Here is a 20,069-nt window from a genome sequence, read left to right as displayed (position 1 = left end):
GGGCAGTGCCTGTGATAAGACCCCAGGTTTGATCAAATTCCCCCAACTTCCTAAGTGTGTCTCTGCAGCTGCACCCCCATCCCCACCACAGCCTGTCCACATGGTGAGGCACAGTCTCTACAGCACCTCGCTCCCGTTTCTTGCCCTCTCCCTGACCTTCTGGGACTAACCTCCCGCTTTGAATAATATTGTTCCTCCTGCCTGCTGACTTGAATAGTTCCATTGTTGCCTTATCAGGCCACCAAAACACCTGTGACTACTTCAAGTGCAAAAAGAATTGTATTGCCAGGCTCGGTGGCTCATGCCTGTAATCCTAGCACTTTGGGAGGCCGAGGTGGGTGGATCACCTGAGGTCAGGAGTTCAAGACCAGCCTGGCCAACATGGTGAAACCCCATCTTTAAAAATAAAATAAAATAAAATAATTGTATTCAAGCTGGGCACAGGGGCTCACACCTGTAATCCCAACAACTTTGGGAAGCTGAGGCAGGTGGATCACCTGAGGTCAGGAGTTCGAGAACACACAGGCCAACATGGTGAAACCCCTTCGTACTAAAGATACAAAAATTAGCCAGGCATGGTGGTGCACCTGTGTAATCCTAGCTACTCATGAGGCTGAGGCAGGAGAATTGCTTGAACCCAGGAGGCAGAGGTTGCAGTGAGCCAAGATTGTGCCACTGCACTCCACCCTGGGTGACAAAGTGAGACTCAGTCTCAAAAAAAAAAAAATGGTATTCAGATGTAGGTTGGGCAATGATTTTTTTTTTTACGATGAGGAAACTGAGGCACAATGCGGGCTGCTTGGCCCGGCCTGCTGTGCTTTATTTCAGTTTCAGGCAGAAGGCGGATTAACTGCCCCTGAATCACTCTTCCATCCTCCCTGACCCATCAACGTAACCATTAAAGAATAAAATTTGAGAAAGTCATAGGGAAACAAGATTCATGTTTTATTTCCGCAGAGAAACTCAAAAGTAGGAAGCTCCTCCTCCCTGGAAAACTGTCACAGTGCCTTCAGGTCACAAAATGGAGCAAGTAGAGAAAACGACTGGTGTATCTGACGAGGCTGGCGGTCACTGAAGCACCACCGTGCAATGGTAGGAAACGAGGAGAGACAAGCCGGGTCCCCAGCCTGGGAAACGGGGGTGCAGCAGCCGAGCCAGGGCTGGCACAGGTTGGGGGCCAAGGGGAGGAGTTCCCTGATGACCAGTGCTTTTCGGGGCCTCGGTAGTGGTTGGAAGAAATTGTCTAGAAGAAAGAAAATCAGATGGTAGCAAGTGGCCACTCCTAAGGCTGCGGAAATGGGGCATCTTTTCACCCAGCATCTGGGCGCCCACCATTCTTTTGCTGTCCTACCTGTTCACCTATGGTGCCCCTCACTTTTGCTCCACCTAAAACAAAGCTTGTGGTTCTGCCGAGCTAAGCTATCACCTCTCGCCCAGGCAGCCTCGCTGCATCCGGCCTCTGAACCTTTCCACCAGGAGGCTCCTCTCTCTAAGGTCCCCTCGTAACACCTCTATCCCAGTCCCTGTGCTCAATCTGGAACACCAGCTTCTCCTGCTCAGAGCTGAGCCTATGTGACCCCAGCTTAGGGTGATTTCCAAGGGTCATTTCCTTTCTTTCTTTCTTTCCTTCTTTTCTTTCTTTCTTCCTTTGTTTCTTTCTCTCTTTTCTTTCCTTCCTTCCTTTTTCTTTCTCTCTTTTCTTCAGTCCTTTCTTTCCTTTCTTTCTTTCTTGACAGGATCTGGCTCTGTTGCCGAGACTGGAGTGCAGTGGTGTGATCATAGCTTACTGCAGCTTCGAACTCCTGGGCTCAAGCAATCTTCCTGCCTCAGCCTCCCAAGTAGCTGGGACTACAGGCATGTACCACCATGCCTGGCTAATGTTTTTTGTTGATTGTTTGTTTTGAGATAAGGTCTCATTCTGATTGGCCAGGCTGGAGTGCAGTGGCATGATTGTAGTTCACTGCAGCCTCAACCCCCCAAGCTCAGGTGATTCTCCCACCTCAGCCTCCACAGTAGCTGAGATTACAGTCATGCACCACCCTGCCTGGCTAATTTTTTGTGTTTTTAGTAGAGATGGGGTTTTGCCGTGTTTCCCAAGCTGGAATGGTCTGGTTTGGTTTGGTCTGTGATGGAGTTTCACTCTTGTTGCTCAGGCTGGAGTGCAATGGCATGATGTCAGCTCACCGCAACCTCCGCCTCCTGGGTTCAAGTGATCATCTTACCTCAGCTTCCCGAGTAGCTGGGATTACAGGTATGCACCTCCGTGCCTAGGTAATTTTTGTATATATATATATATATTTTTTTTTTTTTTTAGTAGAGATGGGGTTTCTCCATGTTTGTCAGGCTGGTCTTGAACTCTCAACCTCAGGTGATCTGCTTGCCTCGGCCTCCCAAAGTGCTGGGATTACAGGCATGAGCCACTGCGCCCAGCCTGTTTGTTTTTTTAGAGACAGGGGTCTTGCTATATTGCCCAGACTGGTCTCAAACTCCCAGCCTCAAGTTATCCTCCCACCCCAACCTCCCAAAGCACAGGCATTACAAGCATGAGCCACGGCACCCAGCCCTAGATCATTTTATTATGGGTCTTTCTCCACACCCCACAATGAGGTCCCCTCAAGGTTCCTTAACACCTTTAGAGCATCTACCCAGAGCAAACCTGACTTCCTGTCGCTGCCCACTGAGATCTGAGGATACACCACCATCCTGGCCTTGCCCCGGGGTGACTGTGCCCCTGCTCCCAGGACGTGGCCTGGTGCGGCTCGCTCTGACACTCACCTACCAAAACTTCAGCCACTGCAGCAGGCCAGGTTGCACCCGGGAAGCCTGCAGGAGAAACAGGAAGTCCGAGTGGCCATCCCAGGGTCCCTTCCACACCCGCCAGCCTCAGGCCCCTTCTCTCTCCAGCCAGATTAAGATCAGGCCCCCATACTCACTGAGGAAGAAGGCGAGACTCCCCCCTGCAAAAACAAGATCAAAGGAAAGTGATGTGGGTCTCATGGCCTCGCTGTACCCTGGCATGGCCTCCAGGCTCACAAAGGGCCCCGTGGCAAGGGCAGGCTCATACCAGGGCTATCACCAAGGTTTTCCAGTCTGTCTGTGCACATTCAGCCTGTGGAGTTAGTTTCACAGCAGGTTTATCATCCTGAATGCACTGGATCGAAGATGATATTGAATGTGGTTCCTGGGCACATACTGACCAAGGGGGTCAAAAGAGGGTAGGTCTCCCTTTGGCCTGCCAGGTGGGTAGACATTGGCCACAGATAAGCTGGCAGAGTGGAAGCCACAGGCGGTATGAGCTGCATGTCCCCTCCTCTTATTGGCCTGTAGTTTCTGGTCTCTCTGGCAGGTCCTGTCCCCAAGGGCAGGGGCTTTACTGTCTCAGAGATGCAAATAGGCAGCCTGCTGTTGCTTTGCCAGCCTAATTTGTGCTCAGTATATTCATTTACTGTGTTATGAGATTGCCTTCTTTGCAACTGAATGAAACCAAATTCTCACGCATTTGTTTGTTTGTTTGTTTGAGACAGAGTTTGCTCTTGTAGCCCAGGCTGGAGTTCAGTGGCGTGATCTCGGCTCACAGCAACCTCCGCCTCCCAGGTTCAAATGATTCTCCTGCCTCAGCCTCCTGAGTAGCTGGGATTATAGGCACCTGCCACCATGCCCGGCTAATTTTTGTTTTGTTTTGTTTTGTTTTGTTTTAGTAGAGACGGGGTTTCTTCATGTTGGTCAGGCTGGTCTCGAACTCCTGACCTCGGGTGATCCGCCCACCTTGGCCTCCCAAAGTGCTGGGATTACAGGCGTGAGCCACCACGCCCGGCCTATTTTTTTCCTTTCATTTCCTTTGTGGAATAAAGCATTCATTTCCCCACCAACCAGGCCTTCCCAGGCTGGCCTCCCCTAAGCACTAGTCTACTTTCCTCGCCCTCCAGTCCATCTTCCCCAAAAAAAGGTCCACAGAGAGGGAACCTGTGAGGGAGAGCTGCTCGTGTGTTTTGCAGGTGTCGTGGTTTTCTACAGCCTGTATTCTTCTTGGAGAGGGTGTTGGTTCATTTTCTCTGTTGTTGCTGCTCCTTTTTAACCTTTTCTGACTGGGTGGGTGTGAGGAGCATTGAGCCCTCCTGCCCTCCACTTCCAGACTGTCTCAGGGATCCCCAGTCTCCCTTACAAATGGAGGGGAGGCCTGGACTCAAAGTGAGTGGGATCCAGCCTCAGACAACGAACCAAGAGGACCCCGGAAGTGAAAGCCGCTCTCCCTCTCCCCCATCCAGAGCCCCCAGTGGGAAGACAGGGCGGTTGCAGGTCTCACCTTAGCAGGGGTCTTGACTGAGTACTGCCCACTATGGACAGTGGGATAGGCATGCTGGTTATAATTGTAGTTCTGTGGAAGAAGTGGATGGGGAGCTTAGAACAGACGGACGAAGGCCATTTTGCTCTGTAACAAACACCTCATCTTCCTGCCTGGACTAAACCTTTCTTAAAATGCCTGCCTTCTCCCCTCCTTGTATCACATGTTTTCATTTATAGAAAATCCTCCAGCCAGCCGGGGCCGCCACCTTCACCTGCCTTTACTGTCCTAGCCCAAATGGCTGCTGCCTCCTCCTCCTCCTCTTCCCCAGACCTCTCCCAACTCCTCAAGTGTTACTTGGGAGGTGAGGGTAGGAAACCAGCGCCCACACCTAACCCAACAGGTCCGTGGTAGATGTCTCACCTTGGAAGTTACAGCTGCCACCTCCTGCCATCCTACACCTGGCTGAGAAAGCCATTGAATAGGGGAGTGAAAGAGAATTTCAGATTGCCCAGACCCAGGAGCAAGGCCAATGGGGACCAAGGGCCCTGCAGGGGAACCTAAGGACAGAGACTCACCTGATAGGCACCGCCTGAACGCTTCTGCAGTGATGTCGCGTCCACACCCTGAAAGGGAGAAGGGGCCACAGTTGGCGCCTCCGCAGTCATGCAGGCCTTGCCAGGCATCTGGAGCCCCAGCTTCTCTCTCACCCCACCCCTTCCCACATGCTACCTACAGAGAAGGCAGGGAGCCTGGAGAAGCTGATGGCCCAGAGAGATAGAAGACAGATTTCCACACTCAGCATTGGGAGCCAGGGAGAGAACCAGGTTTGGCAATACCTTCTCCACACATGGACCGGGAGAGCTGGCAGCTTCAGCCTGAAACTGAGCTAGAACACCAGCTGAGCTGCAGCCACTCCGGCTCCTCTGGGGCAGACCCAGGCACCGCAGCCCAGCTCGCCTCTGCGTACACCAAGCCCTGCTGCTACCCCACAGGCTTTTAGTCCCTGCACACAGACACTGTGCCCCACAGGGTGCTTGAAGGAGGGGTTGTTATCTGCAGAAGCTGTGTGCTTAGGTTAGCTCTGGGCTGCAGGAAGCCAAACGAGAAATACAAGAAAACAGCTGAAGCAACTTAAGACACTGCAGATGCACTGGGGACCCCCGGCCCCAGCACAGGAGGAGAGACTCTAGCGTTGGAAAGAAGTTGAGTTTCTGCCATCACGGCTTCTCCACTTGGACCCTCCCCCTGCCCACCCCCCCACACACACACACACAAACACACACAAACACACACACGCGCGCACGCGACAGTGAGGTCCTGACTTCAGCATTAACTCTGCCTTGTCCATACCTGACCTTGAACCTAAACCCCACTGCAAGCCCAAACACTGATGTCAAAAACTGGTTGACCATGGGCCTCCAGATGTTTTTTGCTTGGTCCGATTTTTTAAAAATTAAATTAGGGCTGGGGGCAGTGACTCACACCTGTAATCCCAGCACTTTGGGAGTCTGAGGCAGGTGGATCATGAGGTCGGGAGTTCAAGACCAGCCTGGCTAAGATGGCGAAACCCCATCTCTACTAAAAAAAAAAAAAAATTAGCCGGGTGTGGTGGTGGGCACCTGTCATCTCAGCTACTTGGGAGGCTGAGGCAGAGAATTGCTTGAACCCGGGAGGCGGAGGTTGCAGTGAGCTGAGATCGCGCCACTGCACTCCAGCCTGGGTGACAGAGCAAGACTCCGTCTCAAAAAAAAAAACAAATTAAATTATTTACAAACAATTAGAGATCAGCATTCTGGTTCTTCTTGAAACATCAGACACCATGCCACCCTGTTCACACAGGCATGCATGGTCGCACTCAGCTGGAGCACCTCGACCTCCCACTTCGCAGGGCCCCACCTGTCCAGCCTCATGGACTTGGCACACATAGACATGGGAGCCGGCAGCCCTTGCCTCAGTGCCCGGGTCCCATTCCTCAAAGGCTACTAGCCATGCAGAATTCAAGTGTGGTCTTTGGCACAGCCCAGAGGGCCTGCCCATCCTCCCTGACCCAGGTCTGCAGATCCTCGGCAGCTCCCTCCACTAGACAGGGACCTGACCCCTGCATACCACCCTCCTGTTCCCCCTCGGCTGTCCTCCCCGTGCCCCAGCCTAGGCCCCTTCTTCCCCACCAGGCGGTCTCCCCACACCTGCACACCCTGCAGTACCCACCCAGCCGTGGCTTCCCTGGGTCCAGGCCAGGCCCAGCAGGAGCAGGAGCAGAGCAGAGGCAGTGGCCAGCTTCATGTTCGTGTGCCTGTGGCAGCCCAGCCCTCGGCCTCGGCTTTTATTCCTAGAGAGGGCCTCCCACCCTGCTCCTCAGTGACTCACGGCTTCTCTCTCTCACCCCGCCCCCACTCAGGATTGCACAAAGCCTGGGAAAGCGGGAAGGGAGGGGAAGAAACTGGGACAGACACCTGGGTCAGCCACTCGCCCAGGGCCCCGAACCCTGTGTCCCAGAGCTGAGAGGTCCTGCCCCCCTTACCTCAGTAATTGCTTTCCAGTTGAGGAAAGGAGTGTTGTGTTTGAAATCCTGCAGGGAGAAGGAGAGTGGAGTTGGCAGGGGAGACAGAACTCACAGGGTGGTCCTTCAAGCAAATTGGGGGAGTTTCCAGATCTCTGGTAGGAAGGAGTTTCTGGGTGTGGTTTGGGGTTGGAGGAAGGCAAGTGCTTGGGAGATTGAGGGTGTCAGCATTTAAGATGGTATTGGTGATAAGATTTGGGCGATAAGATTTGGATGAGCTGTCTCAAAACTGAAAAGGGGGAGTTTTGAGACAGGTGTTTGGAGCAGAGGGTGGCTGCCTTGGGGGAGGCTTGGGGAGAGTCGGGAAGGCCAGGCCCCCAGTTCTTCCAACAGCAAGAATTCTCCTACCTCCCAGAGTCGGCTGAAGTAGAGGAGGGCCCGGGTGCTGGGTGGGGTGACTTGGTTCTGTGGATGAAAGGCAGGGAGCAGGTTAGCAGAGAGCCTGGGCTGCTCACCCACCCCTCCTCCTGCTACTGCCCTTTCTCAGCCTTCAGAATGTCATTGTGACTAAGGTTGGGGAGTCAGGGGAGCTGGGAGTCTTTAGGGACACCAGAAAACCATTTTTGGTAATACAGGGAGAGAGAGGGGCTAGACCCCTGGAGACACTAACCAACTCTCCCTGTCCCAGAGCACACAGTGTTCTCTGTCCCAGGTCCTCCAGCCTCTGGCAGAACCTAATTCTAGCAAATTCTCAAGACTAGGACCTGCCCCAGAGCATCACCTTTCCACCTGCCGGGCCCCTGCAGCCCATTTCCCAAAGCTGTGGGGCTACAGCCACCCCTTCCACACTACCCGGACAACAGCGGAGGCGTAAGAAAGGAGCAGAGACCAGGAGTGTGGGGCAGCTGAGGTTTATTTCAAGGGCAAGGGCTGAGATCAGTGGTGGGAGGGTGGTGTTTTAAGGAGAGAGTGGGGGCTCCCATCCATCTGTGGCTCCTTGTCTGGAGGTCACGGGATGTGAGCACTTCTCTGGTCCTGGGCAAAGAAATAGGTTCTTTTTTTGTTTGTTTTTTGGGGGGTTGTTTTTCGAGATGGAATCTCTGTTACCCAGGCTGGAGTGCAGTGGCGCAATCTCGGCTCACTACAATCTCCACCTCCCGGCTTCAAGCGATTCTCCTGCCTCAGCCTCCCAAGTAGCTGGGACTATAGGTGCCTGGCTAATTTTTGTATTTTTAGTAGAAATGGAGTTTTGCCATGTTAGCCAGTCTGGTTTCAGACTCCTGACCTCAAGTGATCCACCCGCCTCGACCTCCAAAGTGCTGGGATTACAAGTGTGAGCCCCCACGCCCGACCAGAAATAGGTTCTAAGAGGGAGCTTGAAGAATAGGAATTCCAGGGTATCGTGAGTCAATGCAAGGGTAGAAGAGACCCCTGCTCCAGAAATCTACAGGGTCCTTTTTGCCCACCACTGCTACCCAAACAAACCCAGATATCCTGGCTTGGGCTTGAGAACTCTCTGCCTTGTCAGGAACGTTACACTGCGTTCCCCTCTGCTCCTTCCTCACTCTAGCTGAAGTCTTCAGCTCCCTCACCCCACTGTGAAGGACAGGGCTCCATTCTCTCCCCTGCCCACTTCTGCCATGCCCCACCTTCTAGATCTGCCCCTCGAGGAGCTGGCCCAGATGGATGCCTTCTCACTGCAATCAGTCCCTCGACTGCCACCTGAGTTGGGCAACATGTCAGGTTGGCCATCATGCCTCTCTGGGAAGTGTCTGTATGTGCCCTAGTTCTCCCATCGCACCCTAAGTTCCCTGTGATCCAGGAAAGAGTCTTGCTCCTACCAGAAACTGTTCTCTATGAAACAAGGGGGATGCAGTGGCTCACGCCTGTAATCCCAGCACATTGGGAAGCCAAGGCGGGCAGATCACTGGAGGTCAGGAGTTCGAGACCAGCCTGGCCAACATAGTGAAACCTTGTCTCTACTAAAAATAAAAAAATTAGCCGGGCATGGTGCTGTGCACCTGTAATCCCAACTACTCAAGAGGCTGTGGCAGGAGAATCACTTTGAACCCGGGAGGCGGAGGTTACAGTGAGCCGAGATCGTGCCACTGCACTCCAGCCTGGGTGACAGAGTGAGACTTGGTCTCAAAAAGAAAAAAAGGAAACAGAACATAAATCCACTGTAGCTGGGTGGGAATATCTGCACTCTCCTGTCTCCCCATCCTCATTCCTGAAGTCAGGCTTAAATTTTCCTGAGCCCAGTCATCTTCCTTTTACCTTAAAGGCCAGAAACTCCACTGCTCACAAGGACCAGTCGGGTGGCTAAAATGACTGTGACAGGTAGGGACAGTCTGGCCACTACAGAATAACCCTCCCCATCCCCAACACCCCTCCCTGGGCCAAGCGGCAGCTGTTTCTCAGCTCTAACCTGACCCCGCCCCATGGAAACGGGACCCAGTGTGGCCAAAGTTTTTGAAAGAAACCAGAAATCCAAATCATTATGCGAAGTCTCTCCATTTTCAAACTTTGGTGACTAATTCATATCCTTGAAAATAAAAAAGAGTGGCTCAAAACCCATCCTCTGATCACCAATCGCAGCTTCTGCCAGGGGTGTGTCTGCATGGCATGTCTGTCTCTCCTTCCTCCCCTCCCTTCCAGTCCAGCCCCCTCTACTCTAGAGGTGCCTCTGCTATTCTGGTATCAAAGCAGCCTGGCCAGAGATTCCCCTGCAAAAGGAAAGGGTGGGCAGGGAGGAAGGAGGAAGGGGTTCTGCACCCCGGCCGTGTTTGTGTTTGTGCAAGAGAGGCTAACGCCTGTCACCCCTGAGGCTCTCGAGGTTGCTTAGCTCCGCCTACTCCTCATTCCACGTACCCTCTAGAAGTCAATCTACTCTCCCCTAACCTTCCCCATCTCTAAGGGGAAACTGAGTTTCGGAACCTGCTCAGGTCTGTAGGTTGAAGCAGCAAAGAAGCCCATCCCCTCCGCTCAGCCTCGATCTCAGCTACCCTAGATTCTCCCCCCTTTACAAGTCTCCACTGTCCTCCCTCCCCACCCCCAGTTGGTTTAGTTTTTCTGTTCAGCACTGGCCTAAATGCTTCCTTAGCGGACAGCTGTTTCTCCAGCTCACCGAGCAGAGGTTTCGCTTCCCTCTCTCTACCCCTCTCCAGCGAAGACAGGGATCAGACGGCCTTCCAGCCCTTACCTTGTTTATGGCATCCCAGTTAATGAAACCCAGCTTGGACTTAAAATTCTGCAGAGGAAACAAAAAGATGTCAAGGGCCGCTGCTGACTGTCAGTTTAGAAAGAGGACCTCCGCCTGTGGGGCCGAGGGCAGGGGTTGGTTTTCCGAATGCGAGTGAACGGAGCCAGCTTGCAGAACTCACCTTCCAGAAAGTGTCGAAGTTGAACAGCCCAGGAGACGTCTCCGAGTTCTAAGGAATCAAGTAGAAATGGAATGAGATGAAGAACCCACTTTGTGAGCCAGAGGTGGGAGATCTGAGTGGCAGGAGGGGAGGTGAGGATTGTGTGGCACCATGGTCCCAGCCCAAGGTGGAGTGTCACCTCCACTCACCACAGTATTGACTCCACCGACAGCATCACCTCCTCCACCGCCCCAGCTGGACCCTTGCCCCTGGGTGGGGAAAAGGGGGACTGATGTCCAAGGCTTATGCGTCCTAGCATACCTGACACCTGGCAGCCTACCCCGGATTGGCTCATCCCCACTTCGGTCCAGGCTTCCTGTCCTCCTCTCTGTAAAGCCACCTTCTCTTCCTTCCACAGTACCTAAAAGTCCACCTGGGAAAGCCTTCCTGGAATGACTTGCTCCCATGGAACCCCACCCAGTTCCCTGACTCTTGCCTCCGCCCGGTTCTATCCCCAAAACACCCCGAGTCATGAGGTTAGCTAACGTGTAGTCCCACAGCACGACAAGCACCGTGCCTTATGCAGCATTTATCTCCAGAGTCTAGACTCCGCAGCACCTTGGTCTGGTGATGACACAGAAAGCTGTACAGTAACTGAACGGTGTGTGTGCCAGACTTCACTGTCCTCATTTTACCGGAGGAATCTCAGGCTCAGAGAGGTTAGCTGACTTGCCTGAAGAGACACAGATGGCATGATATAGCTGGTGGTGTTTTTAATATGTATTTTAAATTTTGTATTCTTTTCTCTTTTTTTGGTGTTTTGTTTTGCTTTTTTTTGTTTTGAGATGGAGTTTTGCTCTTGTTGCCCAGGCTGGAGTACAGTGGCGCAATCTCAGTTTACTGCAACCTCCGCCTCCCAGGTCCAAGCGATTCTCATGCCTCAGCCTCCCAAGTAGCTGGGATTACAGGCATGAGCCACCACGCCTGGCTAATTTTGTATTTTTAGTAGAGATGGGATTCTGCCATGTTGGCCAGGCTGGTTTCGAACTCCTGACCTCAGGTGATCCACCGGTCTTGGCCTCCCAAAGTGCTGGGATTACAGGCGTGAGCCACCCCGCCCGGCCTATTATTTTCTTTGTAAAAAGTAGAGACAGGGTCTTGCTATGTTGCTCAGGCTGGTCTCAAACTCCTGGGCTCAAATGATCCTCCCGTCTCAGCCTCCCGAAGTGCTGGGATTACAGGTGTGCCAGTACCTGGCCAGAGCTGGCTTTTGAAACCCCATCTACTACCTCAAAGGTCAGTGACTTTCTGCTTCTCGACACTGCCTCCCTACATATGGTGGGTTTTTTTTTTTATATCCCCTTGACCATTCTTCTGTTACTTGTATCTGTTTTTTTTTTTTCCCCTTTCAAAAGTAACATGGCTCTGATCCAAATCAGAAGGAAGGAGGGGATGAATGAACCGAAGAGGGAGCTGGGGATCCCAGACCCTTGTTCTGGTCTCCAGATGGTGACTGGACACAGAGTCAGGGTAGCTTGCAAAAGAAACTGACATTTCTGTTTCTTTTCCCAGGCTCTTAGCACACTCCACCATCTCTTCTCCTAACGCCAACCCTGCCTGCCCCTAGGCTCACCTGATAATTGTCTCGGTAGTCTCCAAGGATGCGATTGTCCTCTTTGCTTATTTCCTAGGAAGACAGAAAATGGAGAGGAGTCAACGGGGAGGCACGCGGGGCGGGGGGATGAGAGAGCAGGGAAGCAGGGTGTCAGTGAGGGATTCCTGAATCGGAGGACTGAGACATGAGCATGGCAGAGGAAGCTCCATCTGCCCCACGATCTCATTTCGAGCTCCTGTGGGTTGAGTGGCTGCTCACTTACGATGTCCATAGATAACATCACCATCTCTGTTTATGTTCATTTCTGCAAGCCACTCAAAATCCATCAGGGAGGGCTTTGCCAGCAAAGCATCTGAATTCTCTCCTGGCTTTGGAGCTGGAGTGAGCCAGGCTGTTTCCCTAAATTGATTGAAACTGAAGGACCCCATCTGGGCTGATTTGCATTAGTAAGAAAAGGTGATGGAGAGACAGTGGGGGCTGAGGCTGCAAAGAGTAGACTGGCTGGTCCCCTTTTTTTTTTTTTTTTTCTTGAGACGGAGTCTCACTTTGTCGCCCAGGCTGGAGTGCAATGGCGTGATGTCAGCTCATTGCACCCTCAGCCTCCCAGGTTCAAGCAATTCTACTGCCTCAGCCTCCCCAGTAGCTGGGACTACAGGCGCGCACCACACCTAGCTAATTTTTTGTATTTTTAGTAGAGATCAGGTTTCACCATGTTGGCCAGGATGGTCTCCATCTCCTGACCTTGTGATCTGCCTGCCTCGGCCTCTCACAGTGCTGGGATTACAGGCGTGAGCCACCGCACCCGGCCAGGCTGGTCCTCTCTTAAGGGAGAGGTGGGCTCCTCTAGAGTCCTGCTTTATCTGCTGCGAAACATGGCGAATTCCAGACCCATCAGTATTTCCTCATTCCCAGAGCTCTCGTGGATTTGGCAGGGGTGTGGGGACCACCTGTGTGCCAGTATTGCTCCTGGAGAACCAACCTCTATCCCACTTAATACCCACACAATCTCTACCCCCAGGTCCACCATCCTCTTACCCTCATGTTGCTGGAAACTCCCTGTCCTCTGTATTCCTGCAGGGTGAGACAGTGAAACTCAGACCCCTGTTTTAAGATCCTGGGGCTACCCCCAAAAATAAATGTATTGATTTAATATAATTCCTTTAACAATCATAATGTCACTCTCCTTTGGAACTTGTCTGAACACTGAAATTCTTTTGGGAGGATGAAGGTCTAAGAATAGATAAGAAAACACTGGAAAAGATAAACGGTAAGTGAAGATAAGAGGCAGTTAGTAACATACTCTAAAGCTACCATAAATAAAACAGTGTGGTCCCTGTCCAACAGAATTCCCAGAAGCTCCTCAAAATATTAAGGTGTTTACAAGAGGTATTTTAAATCAGTGATGGAAGTGATTGAATACATGGGACTGGAAATATCAGTGAAGTATTTTGGGGGAAAATTTTAGTTCTACCTCATTAGTTTCCTCCTCTCTGTTTTTAACCAGTTTTCCCCTCATAAAGGAGCACATGGCTCGGATACAAAGTGTAGGGTAAGTCTGGTTAGATGGAGGGGTGGGACTAGATAGTGTACAGGAAAATCAGGTCCAGCTGCATCCCAGTTAAATTGAGAAAATGAAATTACAGGAGTATGCATAGTGCTAGAAGAAAATAAAAACCTTAAAGTGGTACACCAACAGCAAAAACCAGAGAGGAAAAGATGGCTGTGTTTTGACTACTTACATACTTAAGACTGTGGTATATTTAAAAAAAAAAAAAAACTAGAAAAGGTCAGGTGCAGTGGCTCCCACCTGTAATCCCAGCACTTTGGGAGGCCAAGGCAGTCAGATCACCTGAAGTCAGGAGTTTGTGACCAGCCTGGCCAACATGGTGAAGCCCCGTCTCTACTAAAAATACAAAAAAATTAGCTGGACATGGCGGGCGCCTGCAATCCCAGCTACCTGGAGGCTGAGGCAAGAGAATCGCTTGAACTGGGAGGTGGAGGTTGCAGTGAGCCAGTATCTCACCACTGCACTCCAGCCTGGGCAACAGAGCGAGACTCTGGCTCAAAAAGAAAAAAGAATAAGGAGAAGAAATACTAGAAAGAGGGTTACAAATGGGAAGGTTTTTTTTTTTTTTTTTTTTGAGACAGAGTCTCACTCTGTTGTTCAGGCTGGAGTGCAATGGCATGATCTCAGCTCACTGCAATCTCTGCCTCCGAGTTCAAGCAATTCTCCTGCCTCAGCCTCCAGAGTAGCTGGGACTACAGGCGAGCACCACCATGCCTGGCTAATTTTTGTATTTTTAGTACAGACAGGGTTTCACCATATTGGCCAGGCTGATCTCTAACTTCTGACCTAGTGATCCGCCTGCCCCAGCTTCCCAAAGTGCTGGGATTACAGGTGTGAGCCACTGTGCCCGGCTGGGGAGAAATTTTTTTTAATCCCAGTTTGTTCCCATAAAAGGTTAGTATCCCTTGCAGATGATCTAAAGAGAACTGTCTCCACTCAGCCCCAGCACCTCCGGGCTGGCCTTGCTTCTGGCCATATGGGCCCTTTCCTACCAACTCCTCACCCAGGAGCTGGTTAGCAACGCTGAGCTCAGCCCCATCCAGCCCTGTTAGAGCCACCTGCAGTTTCACAAGACCTCAGTGACATTAACTCTCAGGGCCGTGGGTGCTGACCTAAAGCCCACATTTCCAGAATCACTGGGGGTACGTTCTTTCCAAAAGGACCAGTTTACACGGGATTTCTCCCAGCCCCATCTGTGGTATAAGATGAGGGCTATCACAGCAAGATTTGCGATGAATTAGTACTTTGGAGTTTGTTAGCATTTTTAGGAGTGCATTTTGGTTTCTTCTACCTAAATTGTCTATTCCCGGCAGACAAGGCAGGAGGGGGTTAAGCAGAATTGAGTTAGGAGGAGCAGGCACAGTCCTAGACAGGAACTGCAGTCCCCAAGCGACTTTGCTCTCACCTGAACCCCAGATCCCCCGGTCCCGCGGGCTTCATTCTCTGGGTTTTCACACTACCGGGGAGAGAAAGGGGAGACTTGCCCTTAGTCCCCTCCCGGATCAGTCCTAGCCCCCAGATGGCAGCATTTTAACCCTGGGGTGAGCCGCTTCCGCTCCACCTCCGTGGCCACCCAGTCCCATCTCCTCGGAGCCTGGGCTCCCGGATCCTGCAAGAGACCCCAGCTGCTCCCCTTTTTCTTCCCACAGTCGGTAGGAGATTCGAGCCAGCCACTCACGCCGGGGATGCGTCCATTTCCTCCGCCGCTCCCACCATGGTTGCCGGAGGAGGAGCCGGAACTGGATCCCTGCAGGGGAAAGCGAGAGTTCCAACGCTGCCCTAAAGGACCTAGAGGGGTCCCAGTCATTCTTCCCAGCGGTGTTACACATCTGTTGGAACCGCGATCCCATTCCAGCCCTCTTTCCAACCTCCAGACCGTCCCCCTCTTTAGCCTGCTGGTCGCTGCAGGAAGTTATGCTGAGCATGGAGAAGGCCAGGTGTGGCCGAGGATATTGGGAAATATGCGATGATTTGGGGGACCTGAGCCGCTGCCCACCGCAGGCCAGGGGTGGGAGCCCCGGGAGCCCCTGGAGCCCGGCCGCGCAGGAGCAGCGATCCTGCCACTAGGAGGCAGCAAGCGGAAGGGACCCGAGAGCCCTCACCTGGGAGCTGCCGGAGCTGCCTTGGTCACCATTCCCAGAACTGCCCCAGATGGGAGAGAGGGTCGGGCGGGGAGCAGGGCATGAGAGCAGCTGGTGTTATTCGGCTTCCTGTGGCCATGCACCTCCTCCTGTCTGACACCTTTCCCAGACCCCCAGGAAGCCAGATGTGGCTCCCTCTCCAGCTCGACTCCAAGACACGGGATGGGAGATACCATCGGCCAAGGGGTTGGACAGGCCATTGGGCAAGAGGCTGGAGGGACAGCCGGCTCTGGATCGGTGCGGCCTGGGGCCCTGGGGTGGCAGCTGCGGGATCACAGTGCCCCCTTCTTGCCCTCATACCCAGCATGCAGGAGCCCCATGTATGAATGTTGTCTGCACGGTCACTCTGTCAGCTTCCGTAGGTCTATCTCCATGGGCACAGTCCTGCCCCCACGTTCCTGGGAGCTTCCCGGACAAGTGTCATATTCTCCCATGCCCACCTCTCTTCTCCGCCACCCCAAGCTCTCCTGAGACTTGCCACATGGATTTGACTGCAAGAGCTTAGACAGGCAGGATAATGTCCCCACCATCACAGAGTGGAAAATAGGGATACAGAGTCAGAAGCCTTGGGGTGGTTCTGGCGGAAATGATAATGCGTGTGTCTAGGACATAGCATGGATGGGGAACAGGAGGCCGACGGGAGCCCCAGGGTGATGACTGCCAGGGAGGACGCCCACCCCGGGGCAGTGGCAGCTTTCAGAGAAAGCTGGAGCCCTCTCCCAGCAGGGACCACTAGGGCCTCACCCCATCTCGGCCTTCCACAGAGGTGCCAAACTCACCCAGGAGGACTCACTGCCGCTGTCACCTCTGCTGCCACCACTGTTGCTGCCACTGCCATTGCCACTGCTGCCACCACTGTTGCTGCCACTGCCATTGCAACTGCCATTGCCACTGCTGCCACCACTGTTGCTGCCACTGCCATTGCCACTGCTGCCACCACTGTTGCTGCCACTGCCATTGCCACTGCTGCCACCACTGTTGCTGCCACTGCTGCCATTGCTGCCACCACTGTTGCTGCCACTGCCGTTGCCACTGCTGCCACCACTGTTGCTGCCACTGCTGCCATTGCTGCCACCACTGTTGCTGCCACTGCCGTTGCCACTGCTGCCACCACTGTTGCTGCCACTGCCATTGCCACTGCTGCCACCACTGTTGCTGCCACTGCCATTGCCACTGCTGCCACCACTGTTGCTGCCACTGCCATTGCCACTGCCACTGCTGCCCGACTCTGAGCTGCTGCCTCCCTGAGGGTCAGGAAGGGAACAGGCCAGGATTCAAGACAGAGCACCAAGACGGGCCCCTACTCCCTCCCTCTCTACCTAGGCCATATTCTATGGTGCCCAGTCTAAGAAGAGCAGAGCTTGTCCATTTCCTCCCCATGCAGAATGCCCCCATTGCCCCTCTCCACTCACCCCAGAGTTGCCGGAGCCTCCACCTGAGCCAGATGGTGGGGGGTTAGTGCACTGTGAAGGGAAGGGGCTGGTGAGTTTGGAGACGCTGATCTCGGTCATGGACAGAGGCCAGGCCTCTCCCGTTCTTTAGGGCTTCACTTCATTTCTCCTAAATGCCTGTTTCTCCCGCCACCCCTTCCTGTCTCCTTGCCTCTTCCCCAGGCCCATCTCTCTCTCTTTTTTTTTTTTTTTTTTTTTTTTTGACACAGAGCATCACTCTGTTGCCCAGGCTAGAGTACAGTGCAACCTCCATCTCCCAGGTTCAAGTGACTCTCCTACTTCAGCCTCCCCAGTAGCTGGGATTACAGGTGCATGTGCCACCACACCCCACTCATTTTCATATTTTTAGTAGAGATGGGGTTTCACCATGTTAGCCAGGTTGGTCTCGAACTCCTGACCTCAAGTGATCCGTGCCTCGGCCTCCCAAAGTGCTGGGATTATAAGCGTGAGCCACCACACCCGGCCCCGTCTCTTCCTCCCACCCGAATCCCTCCACCTCCCACCTTGCTTTCCTCTTTGTCTTTCCCTGGCTCTCTGTAGCCTGTACCCAGCGGCCTCTTTGTTCTTCCCCAGCCCCTTCTTTCTTACCCCTGAGTTCGGGTTGCTGCCTCTCACTGAACCATAGCCAGGCTGGGCCACAGCTCCCTGCAGAGGGTGAGACTGAGTGTAGAATCCAGAAAGACCAGGGAGGCGCGAGGAGGGTGTGGGCTTGGAGGGAGGGGAGTGGCAGGTAGCAGGGCCAGGGGGTGACTTTACCTGAGCGTTGGTCCCAAGGTTTGGTAGCCCTCCGTTGCCTCCTTGAACCCAGGGTGCTCCCTGAGGGTTGGTTCCAAAGCTGCCTGTTGAGCTTCCAGGGTATCCCTGGCCCCATGGAGTCCCCAGACCTCCAGGATTGCCCTGGCCCTGGCTTCCAAGGCCACCTTGAGAGCCAAAGATGCCATGGCCTCCAGAAGTTTCCTGCAAGGACAACATACCCGCACTTAGTGGGGCCATCTCTGACCTTGATAGAGGAGAGCCAGAACAAATTGTAGAGAGATAGGAGAGAGACAGGCAGAGGGACTCCAGGGTGGCAGAGGAGGGGCTGGAACGCAGAAAGAAGCTGCTCCAGAGGGCCGCACATAAGAGACTCATCCGTCCTTTCAACCGTTTCCCAAGAATCTCACCCCAGCGGCCCACAGCCTCCCATTTCCACACCCGGCCTCACAGCCACTCACCCAAGCACCGTTGTGGCCAGGCACCCCCTGCCAGGAGCCGTGGACAGCATCTGCTGTGTGTCGAATGATATCCTCAGCCTGTCTGCCAATTTCATGCCCAGTGTTTCCCAGGGCATGTGCTGCTTCCCCGACCCTGTTGCCCAAAGCATCTGCTGCACCGATGCCAGGAATCTGCCTGACTCCAGTGCTGACTGCTTCTCTGGTCCCTTGGCCAAGGGCCTCACTGACTCCAGAGCCGGCTGCCCCTCTGGCCTCTTTGCCAACGGCCTGTCCAACCCCCTGGCTCAGGGCGTCTCCCATGCCATGTCCAGTGGCCTCCCCAACATTTGCCGCAGTGTTTTCCCCTCCGGTCTGCAGGGGACCAGCCTCCCCACTGCCCAGGAAGAGGGCCAGCAGGAGGCAGGCCAGGGACCCCTGGAACTTCATCTCTGCCCAGCCCCCTCTCTCTCCAGAGTGTCTTCCTCCCACCAGGGTCTCCTCCTGGCTGCCCTTGCTCTGTGTCTGTGCGCCTCCTCTCTCCTCCTTCTGACTCCTTGTCCTCCCTGCCTGTGGGTCTGTAGCCTTCTCTCTCCTGTCCCCGACTCCCCAGCCTTTCCAGAGTCCCCCTCCCTGTCACTACTCCTTATAAGCTCTGTTGGCAGAAGGTGACAGGGCTGGGCAACCCCAGGTCCCTCCCCACCGTGACTCAGGGCCCAGCCACCGATAGGGTAATGAGCTGTAATTGTGAGTCTGAGAGTCTCTGTCGAAACAGAGAGTGAGCTGCATGAGGGAGGAGGGAGAAACGGACAAGGTGATGCAAAAGCACTCCCGTTTCCCAACCCCAGGCATTGGGGCGCTGGGTGGGAACAGGGGCACTGAGGAGTTGTCGGAGGCTCCTGGAGGCAGTGGGGTGGGGGCAGGCTTAGAAGAGAGGAGTTGCTGGCAGGACCCCACCAGGGGAGTAAGGACTGGGAAGCCCCAGGGACATGACCCACCCAGGCTCAGCCAGCCTGTCTCAGGGGCACCAGATTCACAGGCTTCGCCCACCCATCCTCTACCTTCCTCTGTTTGGGACCTCAGCCTCTCCTCTCCCTCTCCCCTCCCACATTCCACCTACAGGTGACTGCCCTCGCAATCCTCCACACCTTCCAGCCCGCAGAGAGACTGGCAGCCACAGAGCTGCGTGGCAGCTTCTGAGGTTCTGGGGAGAGCCCCCGGGGAGACCCTCGGTGTCGGGGAAGGAGGTGGCTGTAGCCTTTGAGTGGTCAGCAGGGTGTCTCAACGTTCAGGCTGCTCCCAGCTGAGAAAGCTGGGCTCGGAGCAGGGCGGCTGGGCTCGCCAGCCAACCACCCCCAGGGAAGGAGTGGGAGGGAAGGCCAAGGGAGGGAGCCGCTGACCCATGTGCCCATCCTGTTTACCCGGCCCTGGAGGGGCACGTGTGAGTGCGAGCGCCTATGAGGGGCAGGACTGCGCCAGCTCATCCCACCCATCCTCCAGGGCCCCCAGGGTCAAGGCAGCACTGGCCAGAGAGGAGATGGTAGCGCAAGGCCAGGAGCCACCCATCCGTGAGCCCACGGCCCTCTCCCCAGTCCCAGCTCAGGATACTGAACCTGGGAGTCTCCCCCGCCTCACCCCTGCCCAGCAAGTGTGGCTGCTTCTCTATTCCCAGGGACCCAGGTCCTCCCACCGTCTCCTATCACTGGGGTTCATCGCCCAGTTAGGAGGGGCTGGTTTCCATCGGCCTTTCTCAATGTCAGTCAGTGTCTCCCGCCTCTCCCCACCCCAACACCCGCACCCCAGCTTGTACAATCCAACACCTCTTACCTTGTAAACAAATCCCTTCTGTCCTCCTCAGCTCCTGCTTCCCTGTTATTCCATCTCTGACTCGTTTAATGATGATAATAATGACAGTGGTAATAATAATAATAATTGCAGCTGGAGTGCAGTGGCACAAT

The 20,069-nt window shown here is 54.0% G+C and overlaps 1 protein-coding gene and 1 long non-coding RNA gene across 9 annotated transcripts in view; one reads left to right on the top strand and one right to left on the bottom strand.

Moving 5' to 3' along the window:
• LOC135276754 (uncharacterized) overlaps positions 1 to 6,062 on the top strand; it is a 30,047-nt gene extending 23,985 nt beyond the window's left edge. The window contains exons 2-4 of the long non-coding RNA XR_010344292.1: positions 958 to 1,092; positions 2,154 to 2,251; positions 4,522 to 6,062. This is a non-coding gene — a long non-coding RNA (uncharacterized LOC135276754). The remainder of the gene's footprint in view (positions 1 to 957; positions 1,093 to 2,153; positions 2,252 to 4,521) is intronic.
• Positions 925 to 18,744, bottom strand: DMKN (dermokine). Of its 8 annotated transcripts, XM_064381469.1 has the most exons (20): positions 18,136 to 18,744; positions 17,678 to 17,878; positions 17,510 to 17,566; positions 16,883 to 16,933; positions 16,250 to 16,714; positions 15,008 to 15,076; positions 14,735 to 14,785; positions 12,798 to 12,833; positions 11,781 to 11,834; positions 10,357 to 10,416; positions 10,169 to 10,216; positions 9,988 to 10,035; positions 7,194 to 7,250; positions 6,807 to 6,854; positions 4,861 to 4,908; positions 4,706 to 4,747; positions 4,304 to 4,375; positions 2,934 to 2,957; positions 2,776 to 2,823; positions 925 to 1,243 (listed from the first exon to the last, which is right to left on the bottom strand). In XM_064381469.1, exons 1-19 carry the CDS (start codon positions 18,559 to 18,561, stop codon positions 2,776 to 2,778), a joined length of 1,905 nt encoding a protein of 634 aa, XP_064237539.1. In that variant the 5' UTR covers positions 18,562 to 18,744; the 3' UTR covers positions 925 to 1,243. The 8 variants fall into 8 exon arrangements, with proteins under 8 accessions (XP_064237539.1, XP_064237541.1, XP_064237542.1 ...); XM_064381471.1 differs by lacking the exon at positions 4,706 to 4,747; XM_064381472.1 differs by lacking the exon at positions 10,357 to 10,416.
• Positions 18,745 to 20,069: the final 1,325 nt, after the last annotated feature.

This window comes from Aotus nancymaae, unplaced genomic scaffold (assembly GCF_030222135.1).
Source record: "Aotus nancymaae isolate 86718 unplaced genomic scaffold, 86718_ANA_hifiasm-v0.15.2.pri h1tg000028l, whole genome shotgun sequence".
Lineage (NCBI taxonomy): Eukaryota > Metazoa > Chordata > Mammalia > Primates > Aotidae > Aotus > Aotus nancymaae.
Note: the sequence above shows the minus strand (reverse complement) of the source record. Positions and strands in the feature narration are given on the sequence as shown.

Coding starts and splice junctions, on each gene's coding strand:
- DMKN (XM_064381469.1), bottom strand. CDS start 18,561: ATGAAGTTCCAGGGGTCCCTGGCCTGCCTCCTGCTGGCCCTCTTCCTG. Junction 10,036..10,168: donor ACTTCGACACTTTCTGGAAG/GTGAGTTCTGCA, acceptor TTTCCTCTGCAG/AATTTTAAGTCCAAGCTGGG. Junction 6,855..7,193: donor ACTTCAGCCGACTCTGGGAG/GTAGGAGAATTC, acceptor TTCTCCCTGCAG/GATTTCAAACACAACACTCC.